This window comes from Heptranchias perlo, chromosome 37, assembly GCF_035084215.1.
Source record: "Heptranchias perlo isolate sHepPer1 chromosome 37, sHepPer1.hap1, whole genome shotgun sequence".
In the NCBI taxonomy this organism is placed as follows: domain Eukaryota; kingdom Metazoa; phylum Chordata; class Chondrichthyes; order Hexanchiformes; family Hexanchidae; genus Heptranchias; species Heptranchias perlo.
Window position 1 is genome coordinate 5415477 of NC_090361.1, and position 23966 is coordinate 5439442.

A 23966-nucleotide genomic window follows, 5' to 3' on the forward strand; every position below is an offset into this window, starting at 1 on the left:
ATTGGGCTTCTTCCCAAGGTAAAGAAGGGGCTGATGTGGTACGCTACTTGATTTAATGGGGACTTTTAGGAGGGGGAAGGAATGAAATTGTCCTCTTTGCAGACTCTGCTTCTCAGGATTGATGGGATAAAAGAAAGAAAGACTTGCATTTATATAGCGCCTTTCACGACCTCAGGACGTCCCAAAGCGCTTTACAGCCAATGAAGTATTTTTAAAGTGCAGTCACTGTTTTAATGTAGGAAACGTGGCAGCCAATTTGAGCACAGCAAGATCCCACAAACAGCAATTTGATAATGACCAGATAATCTGTTTGTGATGTTGGTTGAGGGATCAATAATGGCCCAGGACACCGGGGAGAACTCCCCTGCTCTTCTTCAAAATAGTGCCGGGGGATCTTTTATGCTCACCTGAGAGGGCAGACGGGACCTCGGTTGAACGTAAGACGGCACCTCTGACAGTGCAGCACTCCCTCAGTACTGTACTGGGAGTGTCGGCCTAGATTTTGTGCTCAAGTCTCTGGAGTGGGACTTGAACCCGCAACCTTCTGACGGCCATCTTTAAATTGTGGAAATTTTTTTAAGAAGGGGGAAGCCTGGATTCCAATGGTGGGGGTGGGGGGACGCGAAGTCCCTCCTATGATGTCATTTCACACTAGAGCATTTTGGGCTCCGAATGATAGGGATTTAGATTGTTGGCTTCCCCCGCACCCAGTCGCGTCCTCTGTCCGTCTGAGGACGGGCACAAGACCTGCTGTGTGGGCCTAGGCCTAAGCCTGGGCCTGTGCTGCGTGGAGAGTGCACGAGCGAAGTCCACATTGTCCCTGCTGCTGGTTAGGTTGCCTGTCTTTTGCTGACGGCTGGGCTGAAATCAAGAATCCTCCATGTTGGAGAATGGTGGGTCCTTCTCCTGTTGCTCTGTGATGGGGGGCCAGCAGAGAGAGTCTTGTCTTTAACTGGTCCCTGGTACACGGAACCATTTTAATAGCATGTGGTCTTTCTGTGGATGCCAAATGGTTTTGACTGAAAGTCAACTAGTTCCTAAATCAGGAAATACCCTCCTCCCTTCCCGCCCGATTAGGGCATTTAAATGGTGAGCAGAATCCAAGTCCATGTGACTCCTTTCTCACTGCAGTAGTGAGCAGATTAATTCCCAATACAAATTCCAATGGAGATGTTGTTTAGGGAACATCCCAAACCAAAGATTGGTTTGGTTATATTTTGAAGAGTTTTGTTTGGATAGGGGTTAAAAATCAGCCAAGGGTTCAGCTCATGACCGTAGAATTACAGCCGAGACCCAAGTCCTGATCGTAGACTTCTCTCTCCCTGCTAGTGGTTGTGATCTGGATAGGGTTTCATTCCTTGGGTTGGCTTTATTTTGTTATTTAGGGGCAAGTTGAGGTTTAAGAAAAGCTGTAGATTGTCGGAGGAAGGAGAGGGAAGGAGTTTTAGTTTGGAGACTCTGGGAAAGATTGAGTAGGAGATACTATGAAGCGACTTGATTTCAAAATTGAGGATGCAAGCGGGAGGTGAAGTGTGTAGATCTGGAGTTTAGGAAAGGCAAGAGACTGTATTCCTCAGTGAGAAAGATGTGCTGACATCCTTTGTAATATTGATTATTGGCCAATTTGTAGTAGTAAGTATTGCTCTTTAGTAAGGATTGGAATGTCTTCCACCTTGGATTATGGAGTTGTGGAGTCCATGCTTGCTTGACAATGCTCACCATAATGGTCTTCAGTGGATGGTATATAGGGTGAGAATAACCCAACATTATCTCATCATGGGCCAATGGTGAGGAGAGTGTTTTGCTGCATGTGATAATTTTGCTTTCTTTCCTCAGGAGTTTGGTGAAAAAGTACAGCCCCAAGCGAGTCTGTAAAGAAGACCATGAATGGAAGTAAGCTACTGTCAACTAGTGAAATGAACATATCTGTGTATGGGTATATTGGCCAGCAAATGATTACTTCTGGAAGTGAGGCATGTTTTTAATGTCTCGTTGTCCTCCCCTCTGCCCTAGGTTGTTGACTAGTTGTGCTCATGTACCTGAGCTGCACCATCAGAGACCCCAGGAGCAATGCTGAATCAGGCTTGACTGTAGGAGACGTAGAGTCTGGGAAGACATAAGAAATAGGAGCAGGGGTAGGCCATACGGCCCCTCGAGCCTGCTCCGCCATTCAGTCAGATCATGGCTGATCTTCTACCTCAACTCCACTTTCCCGCCCGATCCCCATATCCCTTGATTCCCCTAGAGTCCAAAAATCTATCCATCTCAGGGCCCTGGGCTGGAGGGGGGAAAGTTCAAACCAGGCTCCCTGCTCCAGATCATTATTCAGTGAAATTTACTGAGAAATATCCTTATTCGAAAAAGATCAGGGAGCTTTCTCGGTGTCTTGGCCAACGTTCCTCCCTCAACCAACACCACCAAGTTGCTGTTTGCGGAAGCTTGCTGTGCACGAGCTGGCTGCCACACTTGCCTACGCAACAACAGTAACCACGACAACGACTTGCATTTAAATAGCGACGTCCCAAGGCGCTTCACGGGAGCGATTTATCAAACAAAATTTGACACCGAGCCACATAAGGAGATATTGGGACAGGTGACCAAAAGTTTGGTCAAAGAGGTAGGTTTTAAGGAGCGTCTTAAATGAGGAGAGAGAGAGGCGCGGAGAGGTTTAGGGAGGGAATTCCAGAGTTTAGGGCCATGACAGCTGAAGACATGCCGCCAGTGGTGGAGCGATTTAAAATTGGGAATGCGTAACCTGTAAAGGGAAGGGGGAATGGGAGAGATTCATGCTCTTCGAGGTGGGGTTGCATGGACAAGCGGGCTACATCCCACAAGAGTGGATTTTTTTTTGAGTTCCCCAGTGTGTTCCTGATCCGACACCCTCCTGCTGAAGAAAGAATGGCCCTCTGATTTGCCAATCAGCCTGGAGTGTTAATGTAGTCCTCTTAACTGACTGGCTTAAGAGCAGCATAGTCAGATCTAGAGAGAAGATCTAATTTTCCCTTTTGTGTGTGTCTGTGTATGCGTGTACATACGTGTGTGCGCGAGTATACACTGTTGGGAGGATGGTATTGCTCACGCACCAATAATTCTGGTCTTTCAGGAAGGACCGGGTGTCTACAAAAGCTGAGTGACATCATTTCTGGGATTGGAGCCAGATCTTTTATTCACTCCGAGATAATGTAGTTGTGTTTTGCCACCTAGCTCTCAAAGCATGTGATCGCTGTGTCACAACCAGCGATCAGAATAAACTGGTTCACTTCTCACTGGTCACTTGTCAATGAGCTGACTGTTCTCTGGAGAGGAGATCAACAAATAGTTGCTTGTCTTCCCTCAAGTTTTTCTTAGAAGAAACAAGATGTGGGCAAGGAGGGAATCTGGAGGACAGCAGTGTTAACCTATAAAGTGCTGGGGAAAATTAGTGTCCCCTCCTTGTGCCGTATCCACAGACTTTAATTAGGTGGATGTTTTTCCCAAGACTTCCGTTTTTGTCCCCACTCCTTTTTGAATTAGTGACTTGCTGTGGTGCATTCCACAAAAGCCAGGAACCCTCCAATGTGTTTCCCGGGCTCCCACCATTCATGTTAGTATTGGCTTGTTATTTGACTGAAGTGCACACCACAGCCAATCCTCTCCTCGCTAATGTCAACAAGTATGCACGTGAGAGTGAGAGTGAGAGTGAGAGTGAGAGTGAGAGTGAGAGTGAGAGTGAGAGTGAGAGTGAGAGTGAGAGTGAGAGTGAGAGTGAGAGTGAGAGTGAGAGTACTGTTTTCCCCTCTCCTAGCCAAGGGAAGGCTAATTGTGCTGCTCAACCACTTCCCCAGCTGAGACCATCTAACCTGGGGGTTGAAAGTGGAACGTCCGGTCTCTACAGCTCAGTGCCGCCTCGCACGTTGTACTTACCCGTCCGCAGAGCTCCGTGCTTGCGTCAGTCAGAGGATATGCCTGATTGAGAAGGTATTTGATCTCCTCTCGAATCTGATGAGGAAACTGGAGATTGCTTTGTTGCCATTTTGGGCTGGAACCAACATGGCAGCTATCTCGCGGTTACTGCTTCAGTTGGTTTGTGAAGCCTCTTCTTCCAAGTTATCCTCTCCTTCCCTGGGACAAGTGTGCCCGAAGAGATGGGCAAACGATCTGTTCCGAAACTTCTACCACTTAGAACCAGGACCTGGAAGGTGGGTAGGAGAGGTCCTCTGATGACCTTTCACCCCCTCTGCTTTTCCTTGGGTGGGGGGGCACTTCACCTCCTCATTGAGAGCTCACCGAAGGGGAGAGATTGACGGTGAGAAGCTTTATTTTACCACTCCTGTATGTAGCACTGGGCTTGGGTGATTACAGAAGGCTTGTAATTCATCAACACCGCATGGACAAGACTCCAATTGACCTCTCGTATCTGAGAAAATGGCTGCAGAGCTCCCCCCTGATAACTAGTGAGTAAAGAACATAAGAAATAGGAGCAGGAGCAGGAGTAGGCCATACGGCCCCTCGAGCCTGCTCTGCCTTTCAATTAGATCATGGCTGATCTTCGACCTCAACTCCACTTTCCCGCCCAATCCCTTATCCCTTGATTCCCCTAGAGTCCAAAAATCTATCGATCTCAGCCTTGAATATATTCAATGACTTAGCATCCACAACCCTCTGGGGTAGAGAATTCCAAAGATTCACAACCCTCTGAGTGAAGAAATTCCTCCTCATCTCAGTCTTAAATGGCCGACCCTTTATCCTGAGACTGTCCCCTAGTTCTAGACTCTGCAGCCAGAGGAAACAGCCTCTCAGCGTCTACCCTGTCAAGCCCCCTTAGAATCTTGTGTTTCAATGAGATCACCTCTAAATCTTCTAAACTCCAGAGAGTCTCGGCAATGTTACATTAAGCTATACAGACTAGAAGATCCCACATTCGCTGCACGATCTGTGTGGGTATTAGGGGAAATAGGATCGGTGGCCGTGCCCTAGGCCGGGGAAAGGAACAAATTAGCTATTGGTTTCTATTCCTGATTGCTCTCCGGGGCTTCCTGTTGGGTTGCGAAGCCCACAGTCAGCTGGTTCTCGCTGTCTGTAGGCATGCGACGCAAACCCACTGGAGTGGGGGATCGCTAAGATGAACCCAAGCAAGAGCCTGCACCGCAGGGAGCAGGAAAAGGGGTGAACATAGGAACTGTATAAAGGAACATTTTTTTTCAAATCTAATGTGACTTAATTGTCCGTCCTCACTTACCCCTCCTGTTCAGTTTGTCCGATGCCCTTGTTTAAAACCTGTTTCTTTCTCGCAGGTTCTCCCAGTATGAGACCTTCATCAACATTCTCAACGAGCTGAACGACTATGCCGGCCAGCGGGAAGTTATTGCGGAGAATTTGATTCAACACATCTCTGCCGAATTGGCCAAATACTTGCACGATAATAAGCAAGAACGCAAGACGGTAGAGTGCAATGCTGCTCTGTTCACCCATACCTCACCCACCCCCCCGGACCCAGTGTGTCCAATCCATCTGGCCCCCCTCCCCTCCCCCGGCCCCCAGCTACATAATGTAGATATTAGTTCAGTTGACCAAAAGCTTGGTCAAAGACTTAGGTTTTGAGGAGCGTCTTAAAGGAGGAGAGAGAGGTGGAGAGCTTTAAGGAGGGAATTCCAGAGCTTAGGGCCTAGGCAGCTGAAGGCCCCAAATAGGAGCCTGTTCTCAGTAGGGAATCATAACTGTGAACCTGTCTCTTTCACTTCTTGTGATGCAGCTTCACCAGTGGCTCAGTGGATAGGTGCAGTGTGGTGTGTCCCCGAGACCTACGGGCCAGAATAGTCCCGAATTTGATCCCTGATCTACGCTGAGTCAGCTGATCTTAGCCAGGGCTTGTGGTGGGGGTACTGCAATGGGCCCAGGTGTCACCAGACCAGGGAGGCTGGCAATCCACCAGGATGCCCACTCCAGTTAGTTGGCTACAACATGGGCGTGTGTTGTGGTTTGGAGAAAACAGGACTGTGATGGCTTATAAAGTCGATTGGCCTCTTTATACTGTCTGGGTTCACACATGAAGTAAGACCACTTGAACGAGTTGAGAGGGCAGCACGCACCCAGGGAATCATTTGGGCATCGGATACAGTGGTGTAGATGGACGGTGATGTTACTGGACTAGTAATCCAGAGAATGTAATTTCAAATTCCACCATGGCAATTTGAGAATTTCAATTCAGTTTTCAAATAAAAAATCTGGAAATAAAAAGCTGGTATCAGTAACAGTGACCCTGTCGGATTGTCGTAAAAACCCAACTGGCTCACTAATGTCCTTTTTAGAGAAGCAAACCTGCCAGCCTTACCTGGGCTGGGCCTCTATGTTGACTCTTAACTGCCCTCTGAAGTGGTCTAGCGAGCTCCTCCGTGGCATCAAAGAAGGCCAACCACCACCACCACCTCCTCGAGGGCAACTCGGGATGGGCAGTAAATGCCGGCCTCGCCAGCGAGGCCCACATCCTGAAAATATATATATTTTTTTTAAATTAAATTTGGAATTTAATTCCTCAGCAGGAGTGAGTAAGATGGAGATGGGAAGATAATTAGTTAACAGATGAAAATCTCTCTTTTCTCTCTCTCTCTCTCTCTTTTCTGATGTGGAGATGCCGGTGATGGACTGGGGTGGACATATGTAAGGAATCTTACACCACCAGGTTATAGTCCAACAAATTTATTTTTAAATCACAAGCTTTCGGAGATTATCCCCTTCACCTGACGAAGGGGATAATCTCCGAAAGCTTGTGATTTTAAAATAAATTTGTTGGACTATAACCTGGTGTTGTAGAATTCCTTACATCTATCTTTTCTCTCTCTCTCTCTATCTATCTTTTCTCTCTCTCTCTCTTTTCTCTCTCTCTTTTCTATCCTTTTCTCTCTCTCTCTCTATCTTTTCTCTCTCTCTATCTCTCTCATGCTTCTGACCTGTTATCTTGCACTTCCTATCTTGGGAACAGTAATGTTTATTGACTCCGCCTGGTTTAGCTGATGCCATGGCTTTGTCCGATCATATGGTTACTAACAGAATGCTCACATCGCACTGTGTTAAATCTTCATTAAATTTGAGTCCCCTATTATTTTCCTCTTCCTCTTGTATAGAGAACCGTTTAGACTGCGCAGGCTGCTTTCCCGATGCCTTTAGGACTCTTGGCTGATTTCTTCCTGTCAATCTCTTTTTATGCTAATGGAGCCCTTTCTGTTTCAGCATCTTCTAGAAGGAAGAAAAGCCCAACAGAACTTGGAAATTAGTTTTAAACAGCTGGATAATGTAAGTTTACTGTATTAACCACAACAAACCTTTGGCCTTCAGGGTATATTTGCTTGTCGTTGGTGTGGACTATTAGTGAGTGCCTCGCCAATATGGCCTCCTCATTCCCAAAATGCCCAGAGTCTGTTGACATTGTGTCAGTAAAAGCCTCCTAAATATCTGTTCTTAAACTGAGTCGAGGCAAAGTCACAATCTTGTGGAGTTGTTTAGCCCTTTCTTCTCCTCCTCCTCCTCCTCTTCCTCCTCACCTTTCCCCCCACCCCCCCCCAACAAATTGACGTATTGATGAGCCGAGAGGAGTGGTCTGTCTGTCTTCTGAGAAGTCAAATGAGATCACAGCCTGACTGTGTGTGAGGGAGTTTCAGGTGCGGCCCTGTGTCGGTCGGTGGTGCCACAGACTCGTCCAGGTTACTCGGTGACCTTTCACCGATGACCAGGTAATACTAAAGTCTTACACCACCACCTCCTCCAGCTCTCTAATGGCTCAGTCGGCAAGTGCACTGTCCAGACTGAAAACGAAAAGAACGAAGAAAGAAAGATTTGCATTTCTGTAGCGCCTTTTACAACCTCGGAATGAAATGTAGTCACTCTTGTAATGTAAGAAACGCGGCAGCCAATTTGTGCACAGCAAGGTGATGTTGACTGAGGGACAAATATCGGCCAGGACACCAGGGAGAATTCCCCTGCTCTTCGAGTAGTGCCATGGAATTTTTTACGTCCACCTGAGAGGGCAGACAAGGCCTCAGTTTAATGTCTCGTCCAAAAGACGGCACCTCTGACAGTACAGCACTCCCTCAGTACTGCACTACGCGTGTCAGCCTAGATTACGTGCTTCAGTCTCTGGAATGGGACTTGAGATGCACTATACAGAGCTGGAAGGACCCAGATTTTTCTCCTCCTTATCCCTTATACCTCCTTTCTCCTGACTTAGGCCAGGGTAAGGTTCCATGGATGCTGGGCACCCTCCATTACCTCGCGTGGCCGTTCTTCCCATATGTGCGCAGAAGGTCAGTGCCGACAAACTCTTTAGCTATGGAAGGATCACAGCTAAGCCTTGTCCTGTCCTTGCTCGCCATCCCCATGCACGCACTTGCCAGCAGAGGTCTCTGGATAGCAATGAGGAGCAAGAGCTCTGGGTAATTTTTTTCCCCAGGCCTGGGGCACTGAGTTAAACTGGAGTGCTCCAAATACTGCCCTGGCTGAGATCAGGGAGCTCAACACAGTGGGAATTCTACCTGGGATTTTCTGGTCTGTGTGGCTCTGTTGTGCACTGGATTTACCGACCAAGGCATCAGGGCCTACTGAACCAGCCGACTAACTGCAATCAGTGTAAATCTGATGAACTGTTTCCCACAGGCTAAGAGGAGGTTCGAACGCGACTGCAAGGAGGCGGAGAAAGCATTGCAGAATGCAGAGAAGGTCGACTCCGACATCAACACAACCAAGGCTGACGTGGAAAAGGTAGGCCTCGTGTTAAACCCACCCAAATCCCTCTCCAAGCTTACTTCTCTCTGGACCTTTACAGGTCTTCACCCAATGTCTGGTGGGCATGAGTCTACAGCACAATAAGTGTCCTTAATTTATCATTGAATTAACAGTCTGGTTCAGAGAGGAAACAAAGGCTGGTTTTTTTTGGAAATGTCGCACTGGGTGAGATGGTGGTGACAAGCTTTACTCTGTATCTAACCTCTCTGAAGTGGGGAGTGTTTAGACGAACACTCGACCTCCAAAGTGAATAAGTGTTCCAATTGCCAGCTTATGCAAATAGAGGTGTAGAGTACAAAAGCATGGAAGTTATGCTAAACCTTTAGAAAACACTGGTTAGGCCTCAGCTGGAGTATTGTGGCCAATTCTGGGCACTGCACTTTAGGAAGGATGTCAAGGCCTTGGAGAGGGCGCAGAGGAGATTTACTAGAATGGCACCAGGGATGAGGGACTTCAGTTATCTGGAGAAGCTGGGGTTGTTCTCCTTGGAACAGAGAAGGTTATAGGGGAGATCTGATTTGAGGTGTTCAAAATCATGAAAGGTTTTGATGAGAGTAAATAAGGAGAAACTGTTTCCAGTGGCAGAGGACACAGATTTCAGGTGACCGGCAAAAGAACCAGAGGCGAGATGAGGGAAAAAAAAATATGCAGCAAGTTGTTGTGATCTGGAATGCGATGCCTGAAAGGGCGGTGGAAGCAGATTCAATAATGACTTTCAAAAGGAAATTGGATAAATACTTGAAGTGGAAAAATGTGCAGGACTATGGGGAAAGAGCGGGGGAGTGGGACTAATTGGATAGCTCTTTCAAAGAGCTGGCATAGGCGCAATGGGCCGAATGGCCTCCTTCTGTGCTGTACGATTCTACGACCAGCGCAAAACAAACCCGATTTTTGGTGCGTGTATGTGCAGTATTTTATTTTAAATACTAGGCTGTACAGATATTGATCCTGGATTCAATAGTGATGGAGAGATGCCTCCCCAGCTATGGACACGGGATATGTAGTGCACACTGCTTCCTACTGTGAATTCTGAATATAAATGGAGCGACACAATGGGTCCTTCACTACCAGAGTACAAATGATGATTTTTTTTTTGGTTCCCCTCAGGCGAAACAGCAGGCAAATCTGCGGAATCACATGGTGGAAGAAAGCAAAAACGAATATGCCTCCCAGCTGCAGAAATACAACAAGGACCAGAACCAGTTTTACTTTACTGAAATGCCTCAGGTTTTCAATGTAAGTTTAAGGAATCGGGACTTTGGAGAGTGGAGGGGGGGATTTCGTGACAAGTAAATTTGAAACTGATATTAGGAAGAGCTTTACTCAGAGTGAAAGATATTTAGAATAATCCAGTGTATGCAAAAACGTTAGGGATATTTAAAATGCAGCTGGATGCGACAGTGTGAGATTTAGGGTATTGGAGGGATGAACTTTGATAGGCCAAATATCTTTGTCTAGTTATAAATACAAGAGTCCATCACAAGGCCAGAAGAGATTTCAAGTTTCTTCACTTAAGCCTCACTCTTGCTACTTGATGGTGTTACTTAGGGTGATCGACCCTCCAAGATTGCCCTGGAGTCTCCAGGAATTAAAGTCTAATCTCCAGGACACTGCTGCGAGCAAAATCCCGGAGAAAAATCATAGTGGCATTTAAAAAAAAATTGTTTATATATTTTTTAAAAATATTTCTTTGAACACTCTTGTTCACGAGTTATAAAAATATTGGAGATGGGGGGGAGAAAAGGTTGACAGACAGTCAAGAATCATCCAATCGGGTAATGGAGTCTATTCGCTTTCCAATTGGCCATGGGAAAGCGGGGCGCCGCGAGGACGGACATGTCAGGCGACCAATGGCGGGATTGTGGGGGCGGTCAGAGGCAGGAGGTCATGTGATGAAACCTCCAGGAACATGTCCGACCAGAGTTGGCAGCCCCAGTGCTACCCCAGGTAAATATTGGTGACCGGTATTGAAAATGATTAGGTGCTCCAACATGGCATCGATAGGGTTATGTTGCTATGTGAGTGGCAGGAAGCAATTTGATATCCCCCCACCCCCCATTTCAGTTTCTGCCAAGTTATTGTGGGGATTGGCTGAGTGGAGATAAAGCATTCCCCCTCCATAAGGAGGGTGGGAGATCAGAGGAAGAGTCACTCAGTTGCTGTTCCTCCTCGCAGCTGGTTACAGTGACGTTACCAGGGCCCTGGGTGAAGGTTATCTGGCTACACATTCAGCGGCAAACGGTTCGTAACCCCCAACGGTACTTGGAGGGGCTGGGGAGAAAAGTGGTACCCTCCTAAAAGCCTATCCAGTGTTTGCGTAGAATATACTTGAAAGGGAAGCTCCGACCCATCACAAGATCGGTTCAGATGAAGAAGGCTGTTCAGTCTATTTGGCCTCATCGTTCCAGAAAACCAATCCTACCGTCCTTCCATGACAGCTTTGAGAGGCTCCTCAAATAATGCACGATGGGGGTACAAACCTGGCAAGTGCTTTTTTTTTCCCTCCCGCCAAATCTTTAGTTGTTGACATTTTAATTGCTCCTGCTCTCAGTTCCAATGTTCATTTCTCTTTTTTCCCCCCCCAAATCTCCATCTGCACATGTGTTGGGGTTGCCATCTCTGGTTGGGTGTATTCCTGGAGATTTCAACACACCAGTACCGACCCCACACTCCCGCCATTGGTCCATGCTCCAGGTGCCCCGCCTTCCCACGGCCAATTGGGAAGCAAACAGCCTCTTTGTTGCCTAATTGGATTAATCTTGACTGTCGGTCAAACACCCTTCCAATATTTTTTACAACTAATAAGTGAAAATGTTCAAAGAAAATGGGGGAAAAAAATACAATTTTATGTAATGTCCCTATGATTTTTCTCCTGAGTTTTTTGCTCACAGCAGTGTCCCAGAGATTAATCTTCCAGTTCCTGAAGGCTCCAGGACATTCCTGGAGGGTTGGCAACCCTAACAAGTGTCCAAGTTCTTTTTTTTAAGGCTCCCACTTATCTTGGATTGGATTTGATCGCTTTGATTTTTTTTTGTGAAACTTTCCAGCTATAGACCTGGGTGATAAATGCCAAAGCTTCACGAGCATAACAAAATAGGAGCAGGAGTCGGCCGTATGGCCCCTCGAGCCTGCTCCGCAATTCATTAAGATCGTGACTGACCTTTGACCTCAACTCCACTTTCCTGCCTGATCCCCATATCCCTTGATTTCCCCTAGAGTCCAGAAATCCAATGATCTCAGCCTTGAATATATCCAATGACTCAGCATCCACAGCCCTCTGGGGTAGAGAATCTCAAAGATTTACAACCCTCTGAATGAAGGAATTTCTTCTCATCTCTGTCCTAAATGGCCGACCCCTTATCCTGAGACTGTGGCCCCTCGTTCTAGACTCCAGCCAAGGGGAAGCAGCCTCTCAGCATCTTCCCCTGGAGTCCTTGCCCCCTCTATATCAACCCAGTGCCTGCTCCTGTTTTGCAGAAACTCCAGGAGATGGATGAAAGGCGGACGCAGAAGCTGTGCGAGGCCTACAAGATGTTTGCGGACACCGAGCGGCAGGTCATGCCTATCATTGGGAAATGTCTGGACGGGATGACGAAAGCTGCAGAATCTGTTAACGAAAATGGTGTACGTGGAACTTCTGATCATTTTTTTTTACTGTTTGACCAATGGTCCTGTGGCTCAGTTGGTAGCACTCTCGCCTCTGAGTCAGAAGGTTGTGGGTTCAAGTCCCACTCCGGAGACCTGAGCACAAAATCCAGGCCGACACTACTGAGGGAGTGCTGCACTGCTAGAGGTGCCGTCTTTTGGATGAGCCATTAAACCGAGGCCCTGTCTGCCCTCTCGGATAGACATAAAAGATCCCATGGCACGAATTCCTGACCAATATTTATCCCTCAACCAACATCATTAAAACAGATCATCTGGTTATTATCTCATTGCTGTTTGTGGGACCTTGCCGTGGGCAGATTGGCTGCCGCGTTGCCTACATTACAACAGTGACTACACTTTGTCAAGTGCTTTGGGACGTCTGGAGATTGTGAAAGGTGCTATATAAATGCAAGTAGTCTTCCTTTTGTTAGAAAAATAATCCATGCTGCAATATGAAGCAGTGGCACCAGAACTGGGGATGCCTTTCTTAGTTCTCAAAGAGTTAATCCACACTTGTCCTCCATGGATTGTTTGTAACATGCAGTCTTGGATCATTATTCGATCATGGCTGATCTGTATGTAAACTCAATCTATCCGCCTTGGTTCCTTACCCTTGGTTGAAGATGTAGAGGCCATAGTTTCTTCATGTGAAGCCCTTTTATATTGTTGATGTAACCGTGGAGCGCACGAGTAGCGTAAATAGTTTTAAAAACAAATCTGTTGGGTCTTCTCCATGTTTTTTCTCTCCTTCCTTTTTTATTAGGATTCTCGAGTACTGATCGAGGCCTACAAGTCAGGATTTGAGAGACCGGGAGAGTTGGAATTTGAGGACTACAGCCAGATGATCAATCGGACTTCGTCAGAAAACAGTCTTGGCTCTCTCAAATCGGACTCAAAGATTGACCAAAGGACCATTGGCAAAAGCAAGGCCAAGCGATGGCCGTTCGGCAAGAAGAACAAGGTACGGCCACAAAGGCTGACTGATCACCCGAATGTGATCGAGTGGTTATTAACAGAACGAGTCATTAATTTATGATTTTATTGGCTGTACCTCACTTCCTACAGCTGCATTTTTATCTTTTTATTGATGTTAACTTTTTTATTCTAATGAATGCTGGTTGTTCTTGATTAGTTTTTGTTTGACCCAGCCCCTATCCGCTTGTCACTAATTTCCTTCTGGATTACAGTGCTTGCACATACATCCAGTGTTTAGTATTTTTTTTCCCTTTTATCTTTGTCCCACTCCACTCTTTTCCCCCCTCCCCCTTTCCATGTGCTGACTCAGATCCATATGTGCACTAGTTGCCCTCTGGTGCCATGCCCAAGTGACTGTTCGTCACGTGTGAACCTAAACCTTGGCTCAGTGTCAATCTCGGCTCTGAGTCACAAGGTCTTGGGTCCGATCCCCACTTCAGAGGCTTGTGCAGAAAATCTAGGCTGACACTCCCAGTGCAGTAGTGAGGGAGTGCTGCACTGACTGAGGTGCCGTCTCTCAGATGAGACGTTAAACCAAGACCAGGGAGAACTCATCTTCGAAATAGTGCCATGGGACTTGGTGGACGTAAAAGTCCCATGGCACTATTTCGAAGAAGAGTTCTCCCCGGTGTCCTGGCCAATATTTATCCCTCAACCAACATCACTAAAGCAGATTATCTGATCATTATCACATTGCTGTTTGTGGGAGTTTTCTGTGTGAAAATTGGCTGCCACGTTTCCTACATTACAACAGTGACTACACTTCAAAATTACATAATTGGCTGTAAAGCGCTTTGGGACATCCTGAGATCATGAAAGGCGCTATATAAATGTAAGTTCCTTTCTCTTTAGATGGAGTGTTGGGGGCATCACAGCCAAACCTGATCCTATTTGCATTGTGTCCATGCTCATGAATTTCCCAGGAAGGGTTTACTGGATAGATCCCAGAACCCTGGCTGATTTTTGCTCCTGTCCTCTTCCTCCTACTTCAGTCCAGGAGTTACTGAAGCCGACTGTTCTGCCCTTAATCATCGCCAGTTGAGATCAGTTAGTTCATTACAGTCCGAGAATCAACTGTTTCTGCCTTTCCTGCCTGTACAGCTTAGCACCATGTGGGAAGAGTGACACACCTACCGATCTCTCAGGGGAGCTGTACTGTTAAACATTCGTTGACCCCACGGTGGGAGGGGGCGTCCCGGATTTTGCAACTGTGCCCCTCTGGCAGTAAGATGCCATTGTACGAGGACGGAAGTATTGGGCGGAGTTGTCACCAGATCGGGCAATGGCTGGTGCAACTCGCTGGATCAAGGCTGGATTTGGTGGTGTGAGCACTGGGGAGTTGGCTCCCCAGAACCAGATTTTAAATGGTGTCGGCTGTGGCTCGGTCAGTAGCACACTCGCCTCTGCGTCAGAAGGTTACGTGTTATGAGGGAGCGCAGTGCTGTCAGAAGTGCCGTCTTTCGGATGAAATGTTAAATTGAGGCTCTGTCTGCCCCCTCAGGTGGGCGTAAAAGATCCCACAGCCACTATCTGAAGAAGAGCAGGGGAGTTCTCCCCGGTGTCTTGGCCAATATTTATCCCTTAACCAACATCACTTAAAAACAGATTATCTGGCCATTATCACATTGCTGTTTGTGGGATCTTGCTGTGCGCAAATTGGCTGCCCCGTTTCCTACATTACAACAGTGACTACACTTCAGAAGTACTTCATTGGCTGTAAAGCGCTTTGGGACGTCCTGAGGTTGTGAAAGGCGCTATAAAAATGCAAGTTCTTTCCTTTAACTGAGCATCAGTAAGAAAGTAGCTGACGAGAACATATAGAGCCAAACGATTCCAGTGCTCTAAATAAAGTTGAAAGCCTTTTTTAAAAAAATTATTCGTTCTCAGGATGTGGGCAAGGCCGGCATTTATTGCCCCATCCCTCGAGAAGGTTGGGGGTGAGCGGCTGCAGGCCGTGCGGTGAAGGTGCTCCCATGAGGGCTTCCCTGAAGACCAGGGAGCAGCCCTGAACCACGAGGGGCAGGCGGATCTCAAGTTTGATCCCTGCTCTATGCCGAGTTTAGCCAATCTCAGTCAAAGTGGTGACGGTGACTAGCCTCCCCGTCCCTGGCCTAGCGACGGTAAAAGAATTGCCCAAGGTTCCTGCTCCTTCCTTAACTGGTACCTGGCGGGGCTGTGGTGCCCACTCCTGCACCCTCTACAGTCCATATCCTACCAACACTAGGCAGCCCGCTGAAGATTGGTCCCTTGGATGAGGTTCTGGAGAACATCCTGAGCCTATGAAACCTTACCCCCAGCACCAGTCAACTCCTTTTCAGGAGGCATTGGCTCTTTGTGGAGAGTTCCTCTGGTTGGCTTGCAGTTCTTGCAAGGAGGGAGTCAGCTGCAAGCATGTAATACTCTGAATGTTGTCACGAAGTTATTAGTCGGTCAGGTTTCTTTTTCCGCCTGCTCTCTGAAGTCACCCCGCACGGCCGAGCTCCACTGAGAGGGCAGACTGGAGCCCTGCTACCACTCAAAAGCTGCTTTATAACCAGCAGTCAGAGTGGCAGCTGGCCTTGGGTCCTGTTGCCTTGTCTCCCTCCGCCAGTCCTCAGTTTCTCCTAACGCAGGCGGCTCACGCAGGGGTGCCATGTCAAGGGAGCCGAGCCCCTCACCCCGTGCCTTCTCCAAGTGGTCACTTCTCATCTGAGAGTCTTTGCAGCCGAGTTCTCGCCAGTCATCTGACTTTGGAGAGGTCCCGTCCTCACCCCATGTCCACATGCCCAAAAGTGAAAACCCTGACTCTTTTTTTCCCCAGCCCAAAGGTGCCAATAACCCTTGTACCTCCGTCGCTACCCCGACCTGCGATCAGCCCCCTCAACACAGATCGAACTGGAGCCTTCCTTGTTTTTATGGAGCAGGTGCAGTTACCCACTGAGCCACCGGGGGAGCCTTCCTTAGCAGTCACAACACAAGTAGGCCGTTCGGCCCAACCAGCCTAACTCGGCGTTTACTTTCCACGCGAACAGAAAGTCCTAACAACATTTACCCACTCCGTTCCCATTTCTCGTCATCCACCTCCCCAATCTGATGTCTCAGCTGCTAACCCTAGAAGTGAAATCTCACCACTCTCTTGTGTAAAGATGTTTCTCCTGCCCTCTGTTGTAAATCTCTTTAGATTTAACCTTGTATCTCTGGCCCCTCATTCGTTCTAGACCCCCCCCCGCTCAACCACTGGAAACGCTCTGCTTCTATCTATCCCATTTCAACACTGTCATTGATATCACCCCATTTTCTGGATTTGTTCTAATGCAAGAAGCTGCAATGTTTCAATATTTCTTCGTGCCAGGTAGCATCCTGGTGAATCTGTGCTGTATCCAGCTCTAAAGCTCCTTTCCTGCCTTAGCCTCGTTACCGGGCTCTTTCACAACACAGATTCCTTCCTAAAAACCTAAAAGATGGAATTTTTCTGCCTCCGCCCCCTTGCTGTGAGCTTTCACCCCCATCCCCTGCTGTGGGTTTTCGATACCCTTCTCACTGCGAGCTTATCTTCTCCGTGTGTCCCATTTGCCAATGGTGCTGCTCCCACGTCGGGCAATAGCAGGACTCCAATCTGTGCCCTAGCCCTCAGCACAGTGCCTTGGTACTCTGCTAAACAGCAACGCCAGCGTATTGAGTGTGGCACCCACCAACAGGACAGGCCTCACGGACTTCCAGTTGACCAGAGGGGTGCGACCTCCTGCAGGAATGGTTTGAGGGGCCTGGTTTCTATGGTATTTTACCCCAGTAAAACAAAGCCTCATTGGGTAGCACATCCTCCACCTGGAAGCCTAACTGGGACCTTTTTGATTTCACTTCTGCCAAAAGACCTACAGTAGTCAGGGGTTCGACCGAACTCTTGGGATATTTCCCCCGTTGGGAGTTCTGTGGGGTTTTTTTTCTCTCTGTGATGTGACCTTATTCCTGAAATAACTGTTTAAATTTTTTCTTTAGTAGGTTCTGGATCTCGATGGGCAAATAATTTTTTTTATCTTTCTTGGTGCAACACCCTGCCACCCCCATATAAAGGCATCTTGCGCGGTGACTGCTGGGCTGGCATTGAGGCATCGGACGCATGACACGCATGCAGCCTAACCTGCTTTCATGTACCAGGCGCGAATGAACGCTCGCGCCTAACAAGTCTGACTCGATGTCGGAACAGCATGAAATATCTTTGAATGTGGACGCTTCTAATACGAAGGGTGCAATGATTAGTGTCGTCCTCAAATCAGTTATGAAGGAGGGGATGAGTGGGAAGTGTTGGATGGGCTGGGATAAACAAGTCCAAACAAGACCTCTTGATTGTATTTCTCTGACCAAGATCAGAGGTAGAATGAGTTTAGAGACGGCGAGTAAATGTTGGAGCTGTTGGGCTACAAAGGTGAGAAAGATCTCTGCTTTGATCCCTATTGCATGCTGAGCTGGCTGATCTCGGCTTTGGCGGACGCTACAATTGCCTTCCACACACCCTCCCACCAACTAAGGAGCGGATTAGATCCGAACAGGGCTCCTGGTCCTGATTTGTTATCCACTGACCCCTGCTGAATGCCCTCCACAGCCGAATAGCCTGTGGATACTCGCTGCCCAAGCTCACGTATGAAGGATGGGCACTCGGGCGCAGTAACTGTAGGCTGACGGTGCCCCTAGAATCGTATTTCAGCAAGAAACTGCCTTCAGGAGAGGAGGGAGGAAATGGGGAGAAATAGTTGAGAGAATACTCAAACTTGCCTTTAAGTAATGCAACCAGAACCGGCCCCTAGCTGTGCTTAGGCACGAGCTCTCCTACAGGTCACCTAAACGTGGGCGTTCTAGTAACATTTTTCCAAGTTTCTTTGCTCCCACTAGGATTAAACACGAGATGTTTGTTGATCAGTTGCATACAGTTGCACGTTGCTACGGCCCCCAACATGCAATTGGAAAGTAAGCACAAGGCACTGTGCGAAGAGGAATAAGAAACAGCCGAGACACGTTCAAACGAACAAAATAAATTGCTTCAGTGTGTTTAGCAAAGTTCACGGTGGTCATGAGCAGTGCAAACTTCCCCAATCTTCAAAATGCCAAGTGATTTGTTTTTGCGCCCTTCAATTTACACTTTATAAAACATACATCTGTAGTGTTTCTCCCAGTTTTTGTGGCTTTCCCCAGCTTCCTACATCCATAGAAAAAAAATAGGAGCAGGAGTAGGTCATTCAGCCCTTCAAGCCTGCTCCATCATTCAATATGATCATGGCTGATCCTCTATCTCAATACCATATTCCCACTCTCCCCATTCCCCTTGATGCCTTTTGTGTCTAGAAATCTATCTAGCTCCTTCTTAAATATATTCAGTGACTTGGCCTCCGCAGCCTTCTGTGTTAGAGAATTCCACAGGTTCACCACCCTCCGAGTGAAGAAATGTCTCCTCATCTCAGTCCTACAATGACAAATGGGAGTGTGGATCAGTTGAGATCACCTACTAGGAGATGTAGTTGAGCTATGCAAAGTAGAAGCCCACTCTCTCCTCCACCTCCACCCCCCCCACCAGACCCATTCAAGACCTGCACAATGGATCCTATGTGAACTCTGAATGCAACAGGAGATTGGGTCTCACAGTCTAGCCTTCCACTTGTGTCTAGTGCTCTGCTTTCTTTTAATAGTTACTGAGCCACATCTTCCGTTGCCTTGTTTGAGCCCAGATTTCTCCTATGAGTAAACCTTCACTTTTAATAATTTGCAGGAAGACAATTAGTGAAGTTCATCACTTTAATCTATTTTCGATCAGCCGGACAAGTTAAGTTGGTTACCTGCTGTTGAACAGCTAAAATTGAGCTGTCCTCACCAGATGAAAACGTCCCAGATCCAATCCGTGGTTTGTGCTGAATCTCAGCGGGTAACAGGTTGGATGTTTTAATTGGCTTTGGTTCCCCTGAGTGAGATAGGAGGGGGGGGGGGGGAAATCCAAATTCTTGCTCCCAGTGACTCCTTTTATGAAGATGTGCCTTTGCGTTCATCCAACCAGGACGCTCATTACCTTGGGCTCAGAGTAGGGAATGACCCACCAGGGCTAGGTACCAAAGATCTGCCATGACTGATAGACCAGCGTGAATCAGCATCAGTGAGAGGAGGGGAGGAAATTCGTTGTACGTTGGGGTGGGGATGGAGAACAGTTTTCTAGCTATCAGAATGATGAAAAACATGTGACTGCTCCGTGATTCCTGTAATTGTTGCACCCTTCATTGCGTTTGACTTGACCCTGTTCGCACTGAGCTGCAGGACAGAACCGTGACCTGTGAAATGCTTCCATATCTTCATCTTTGTTTTACTTCTAAAACCAGGACCAACTTCATTTAATAATTTTGCATCCTGCTCCTTGAACCCTTTTTCCAAGGGTGGTGGAATTGGGCAGTAGTGGATCTCAAACTAGCTGGGTTTAACACCATGACCCAGCGAACATGGTACCAGTGGGTGCCTTTGTGATGTGATGCACCACAGATTGGCGAGGAGATGGGGGAAAGAACGGCCATGTTTCCTACGCAGTGAAAACCTGATCACCTCTGGTTTTGGGGGCGGGTGCAGGATGGGAAAAGTCATTGACTCAGGCAACTTTTTAGTGCATCTCCTCATGCTCGTGACACGAGCAGCAGAGGCCTGGGAGAATGTTGCGAGAACATTTCCTGGTCCGGATATCCCACCGAAACCCAATGCCCAAGGGTAACCATAAAGGATTGACATAGGACCAATAAGAGCAGGAGTAGGCCATTCAGCCCTTCGAGCCTGTTCTGCCATTCAGTTGATCACGGCTGATCTGAGGACTCCTGAGTACGGCACTGGAGGGCTGTACCAGAGTAGATGTCACTGCGAAATATCTTTACGTACCTGCAACTGTCCATTGCAGTTTTTTTTCTCTCAATAAGTACGCTTTGCAGTTTTGTAGGATCAGCCTTCATAGCTGTTCAAAGCACTGATTTATGTAAATGTAAAATTCTCTTTACTATTTCCCAACTTCAGTTTTATTCCTGAATCAATTGCAGTTTGAATCTGGCAATTTCTGGTGATCCAGCCTCTCTTTAACAAGTGAGTCAATACTTGTACCTTTTCCAACAGGGACCCCGCACACTTTGGAAAGCCACGTTAATGAAAGCGTTTTAATTATTAGAAAGGATGAGAAATACGAATGAATTTGGTCTGACAACCTCTCCTGCCTAATCCTCACTTTTTGTAGCGTTTAACCCGTGCGTTTTATTTAGGCATGATATTATGGATTTGACACTGTGTGACCCCCGAGGAGCTCTTGAACAGTACGCAGCCGGTCGGTCGTCATAAAGTGACGTGGTTTGTGGAACGGAAAGCGAAGGAAGGGGTTCTCCAGGTTGTTTTGGGCTAAAAAAAATGAGTCTCTTGCGTTGGGTTTTCAACACACAAACCGCACTCCATGGCTTGCCCCTCCCCGCCTCCAGTTGGTAAAGACAGTAGGTAGCTGAGTCATAAAGACCAGAAGGTCCCAGATTTGATTTTTGGGCTGTGCTGATTTGTGGGGGGGGTGGAATTACAATGGTCTTCAGCACCACTAGCAAAGGGAAATCAGCTGGGGTTCCCACTCTTAATAATTATCCAGTGAGCCCTGCTGGGACATGTTTGCTGGTGGGTGTTGGATGAGAACAGGATTAGACTCATCGATGCTGACCATTATGGTTAGATAACCTGTCAAAACTGAATGCCCAGATCCTCGTGTGAAGAACAATCACTTGGGCGAGATATTGGAAGCCGTCTCTGGAACTCCACCCCAGCAAGAATCAGCACCTCTAGGAGAAAAGGGGGAAGAAAAATAAAAGGGATATATTCCTGGGGAGACTGACATACCACACAGATCTTGTGTATTGCCTAACGCTGTATCTGTGAGCGAACTGCAAGTTGGTTCCACCTATTCAGAGAGCATTCCCGTCTTCCATTACATCACTGGCAGGACAGGTTTATCCAGTTGGTTCCATTAGTCTCTCACCCTCTTTAAAGCACCAGTGAAAAGTGCTGACTCTCTAAAGGAACGGTGATGTTGATCCTAAGCAGAGTAACAATTGGCTGGCACGGCCACTTCAAAGGCCTGATCGGCCAGCCTGCGGGGGTGATGGACTTTATCAGTTGTCGAGTGTGCTGCCAAATGGAACGTCCTGTCTTGCCCGCAAAGGAACACCAAGCCGAGTCTCTCCTTACGCACTGTCAGCTGAGCACCACCTCCAGTTGGGTTCCTCGCCAATCCAGCCTTGCACCAGGAGGGTGGGTTGGCATTGAGTGGAGCTTTCTCTGTGCCTGCTGCCACAATCGTAGAATGGTTACAGCACAGGGGGCCGCCATTCGGCCCATCGAGCGCCAGATTTTCTTTCTACCCCTTACCGAGCCTTCTGCCTCTCGCTGACCTACCGCTCCAGTTAGCGGCTTGGTTGACAGCTGGCGATGGGCGCCTCAAAGAGTTGCCACGTAGATTGCCCAATGATGCTGGGTTTCAAGCTCTGACCTTTGGGGTGACAATCCAGTGCCTTTTGAAGCACCTGTGTTGATGAGTGGCACATTTGCTGAAGCTGTGGTAACTTTGATGTCTCCCCTTGGAGTGGAAGGGGTGGGTGCGTGTAAGTGTAGAGAAAGCTTATCCCATGGGAACTGTCCCTGCATCCACACAACATGAAGTCTAGTCAAAGGAGGGTGTGTGGAGAAGCCCGGTTGAAGGGAAGGTCAGTCAGGGGAGAACTCAAAAGGTTTTGCTCCTACTTTTGATTTGTGATTGAACGGCTGAAAGACTTTTCAAGAGCTTCTGTTGGATATTGCTGTTTGTTCTCCTTCCTTTCTTTTTTTTACCATGTGAGTTGATTTCTTTCCTTTCCATTAACAGTTTCCACCCCTTCCCCTCTCACCTTTGAACTCTTACCCCTCATCTGTCGCTAATGGGCACCAGTCCCCCAAGTTCACCAGGGATCCCCTGTCTTACTGTCTGAACGAGATAAAGACAGTGAAACCCAGGATCCCTTCTTTCCGGAGCTTAAAGAGGGGGGTAAGTTGGTTTTGTTGCTAATACTGAAGATGACACTTGTTTGGGAAGCTGAAGACCTTTTGGCTGAACTCTTAATGCTGACTTCCTTGGGGATAATAACTGCATTAACTCTTTGAGGGACTTTTTTGAGATTTTCTTTCCAAGTAAAATGGTGTTGATTATGTTATTTTTGGTGGAGGACAGGGGGAAAGAGCACAGGAGGAGACCAATACAGGAGTGACCAGACAGCTGGAGAAGTAGATTGACCAGCTCTTAAAGATATTAGGGGAAACACAGCACTTAAGAAGGTAGAAGACAGGAAAGGATTGGAATGCTGGTTGCTTCAGCCCTGGAACAACACAATAGCCTTCAACTGGTCACATAGTTCCATTTAATAGGCACAGAAAAGTCCAGAATCCAGAACATTCTGCCTTCAAACTAAAGGATGGGAGGGTAAAGGAATTTAAATGTAACTCTTTTGGTCCATTATTCCAGGGGCAAGGATAACAGTGCAGATTAGAGAATGGCGGCCTAGTGGCTATAGCACTGGACGAGCCAACCCAAGGGTCGTGAGTTCAAATCCCACCGTGGCAAGTTGTGATTTGTGGGTCAGCAGAGTAAAAATCTGTTGGATTGTTGTTAAAAACCCAACTGGTTCACTAATGTCCATTTTAGGGAGGGGAACATCCCCAGTCCAACCTACATGTGACTCTAGTCCCACACAATGTAGTTTACTCTTAATGCCCTCTGAAGTGGCCGAGTGAGCCTAGTTGTAAAATCACTACACCAAATGGTTCACCACCTCCATCTCAGGTCGGCTACGGATGTCCTCCATAATCGGGTAGCTGGCCAAAGCTTAAGGTCAAGGCTCATAGATGAATAATGACTACCTGGGCAAAATGCCATATCCTGGTTAAGGGAGTGGGAAAGAAAGTAAATAAAACAGAACTTAACATATTACAGTTATCCCAATATTTAGAGATACTGTATTGTAACCTTAAATGATTGTTCATGCTCTTACAAGGTTCCTAGTACATCTCTAAAATGCAATCTGGTCTTGACCTTAATTCCTTGCTTTTTTTTTAAAAAAAAAGGAGTTTTCTGTACTTGCCTGGTTGTGTCAGGTGACTGAGTGCTGCTGTCTGATGTGTGTCTGTAATTGTATAAGGAGTGGAACTTGTATGCACACAAGGGATTTGGGGATAATTGCCAATTTTGGTCTCCACTGATACAAAGAACTGCACAATATTGTGCACTTGACTTATGGAGGGATAAGGACGCCAGACCTATGATATTGGCCGTTATCCTGATGACTACTTGCTCCTGGGCAAATACTCAAAAGTGGTTAGCATTGCTGGCTGAGCCATGGGATCAGTAGTTTGATTTCGCCCATGAATGAGAACCTGTTTCAGGAGAGACCAGGTTGACAGTCAAACTCAGTAACTTTCATTTTCCTCTACATGTATTCAATGTACATTACTAGTGTAAATTAGACATTTAAACTAGTATAATGTACACTTATGATCTAAACAAATGTATTGTTTGTTGGATGATAATGCATCCTGCGGGT

General features: G+C 47.2%; 1 protein-coding gene across 2 annotated transcripts in view; it reads left to right on the forward strand.

Moving 5' to 3' along the window:
• The window catches only part of trip10a (thyroid hormone receptor interactor 10a), a 100232-nt gene that overhangs the window by 61827 nt on the left and 14439 nt on the right, over positions 1-23966 (forward strand). Inside the window, exons 3-10 of one of the 2 annotated variants that reach the window (XM_067973022.1) lie at positions 1837-1893; positions 5274-5421; positions 7207-7269; positions 8626-8730; positions 9862-9990; positions 12232-12378; positions 13166-13363; positions 22259-22417. In XM_067973022.1, coding sequence (XP_067829123.1) covers positions 1837-1893; positions 5274-5421; positions 7207-7269; positions 8626-8730; positions 9862-9990; positions 12232-12378; positions 13166-13363; positions 22259-22417 — 1006 coding nt within the window. The remainder of the gene's footprint in view (positions 1-1836; positions 1894-5273; positions 5422-7206; positions 7270-8625; positions 8731-9861; positions 9991-12231; positions 12379-13165; positions 13364-22258; positions 22418-23966) is intronic. The other variant, XM_067973023.1, reaches the window with a different exon arrangement.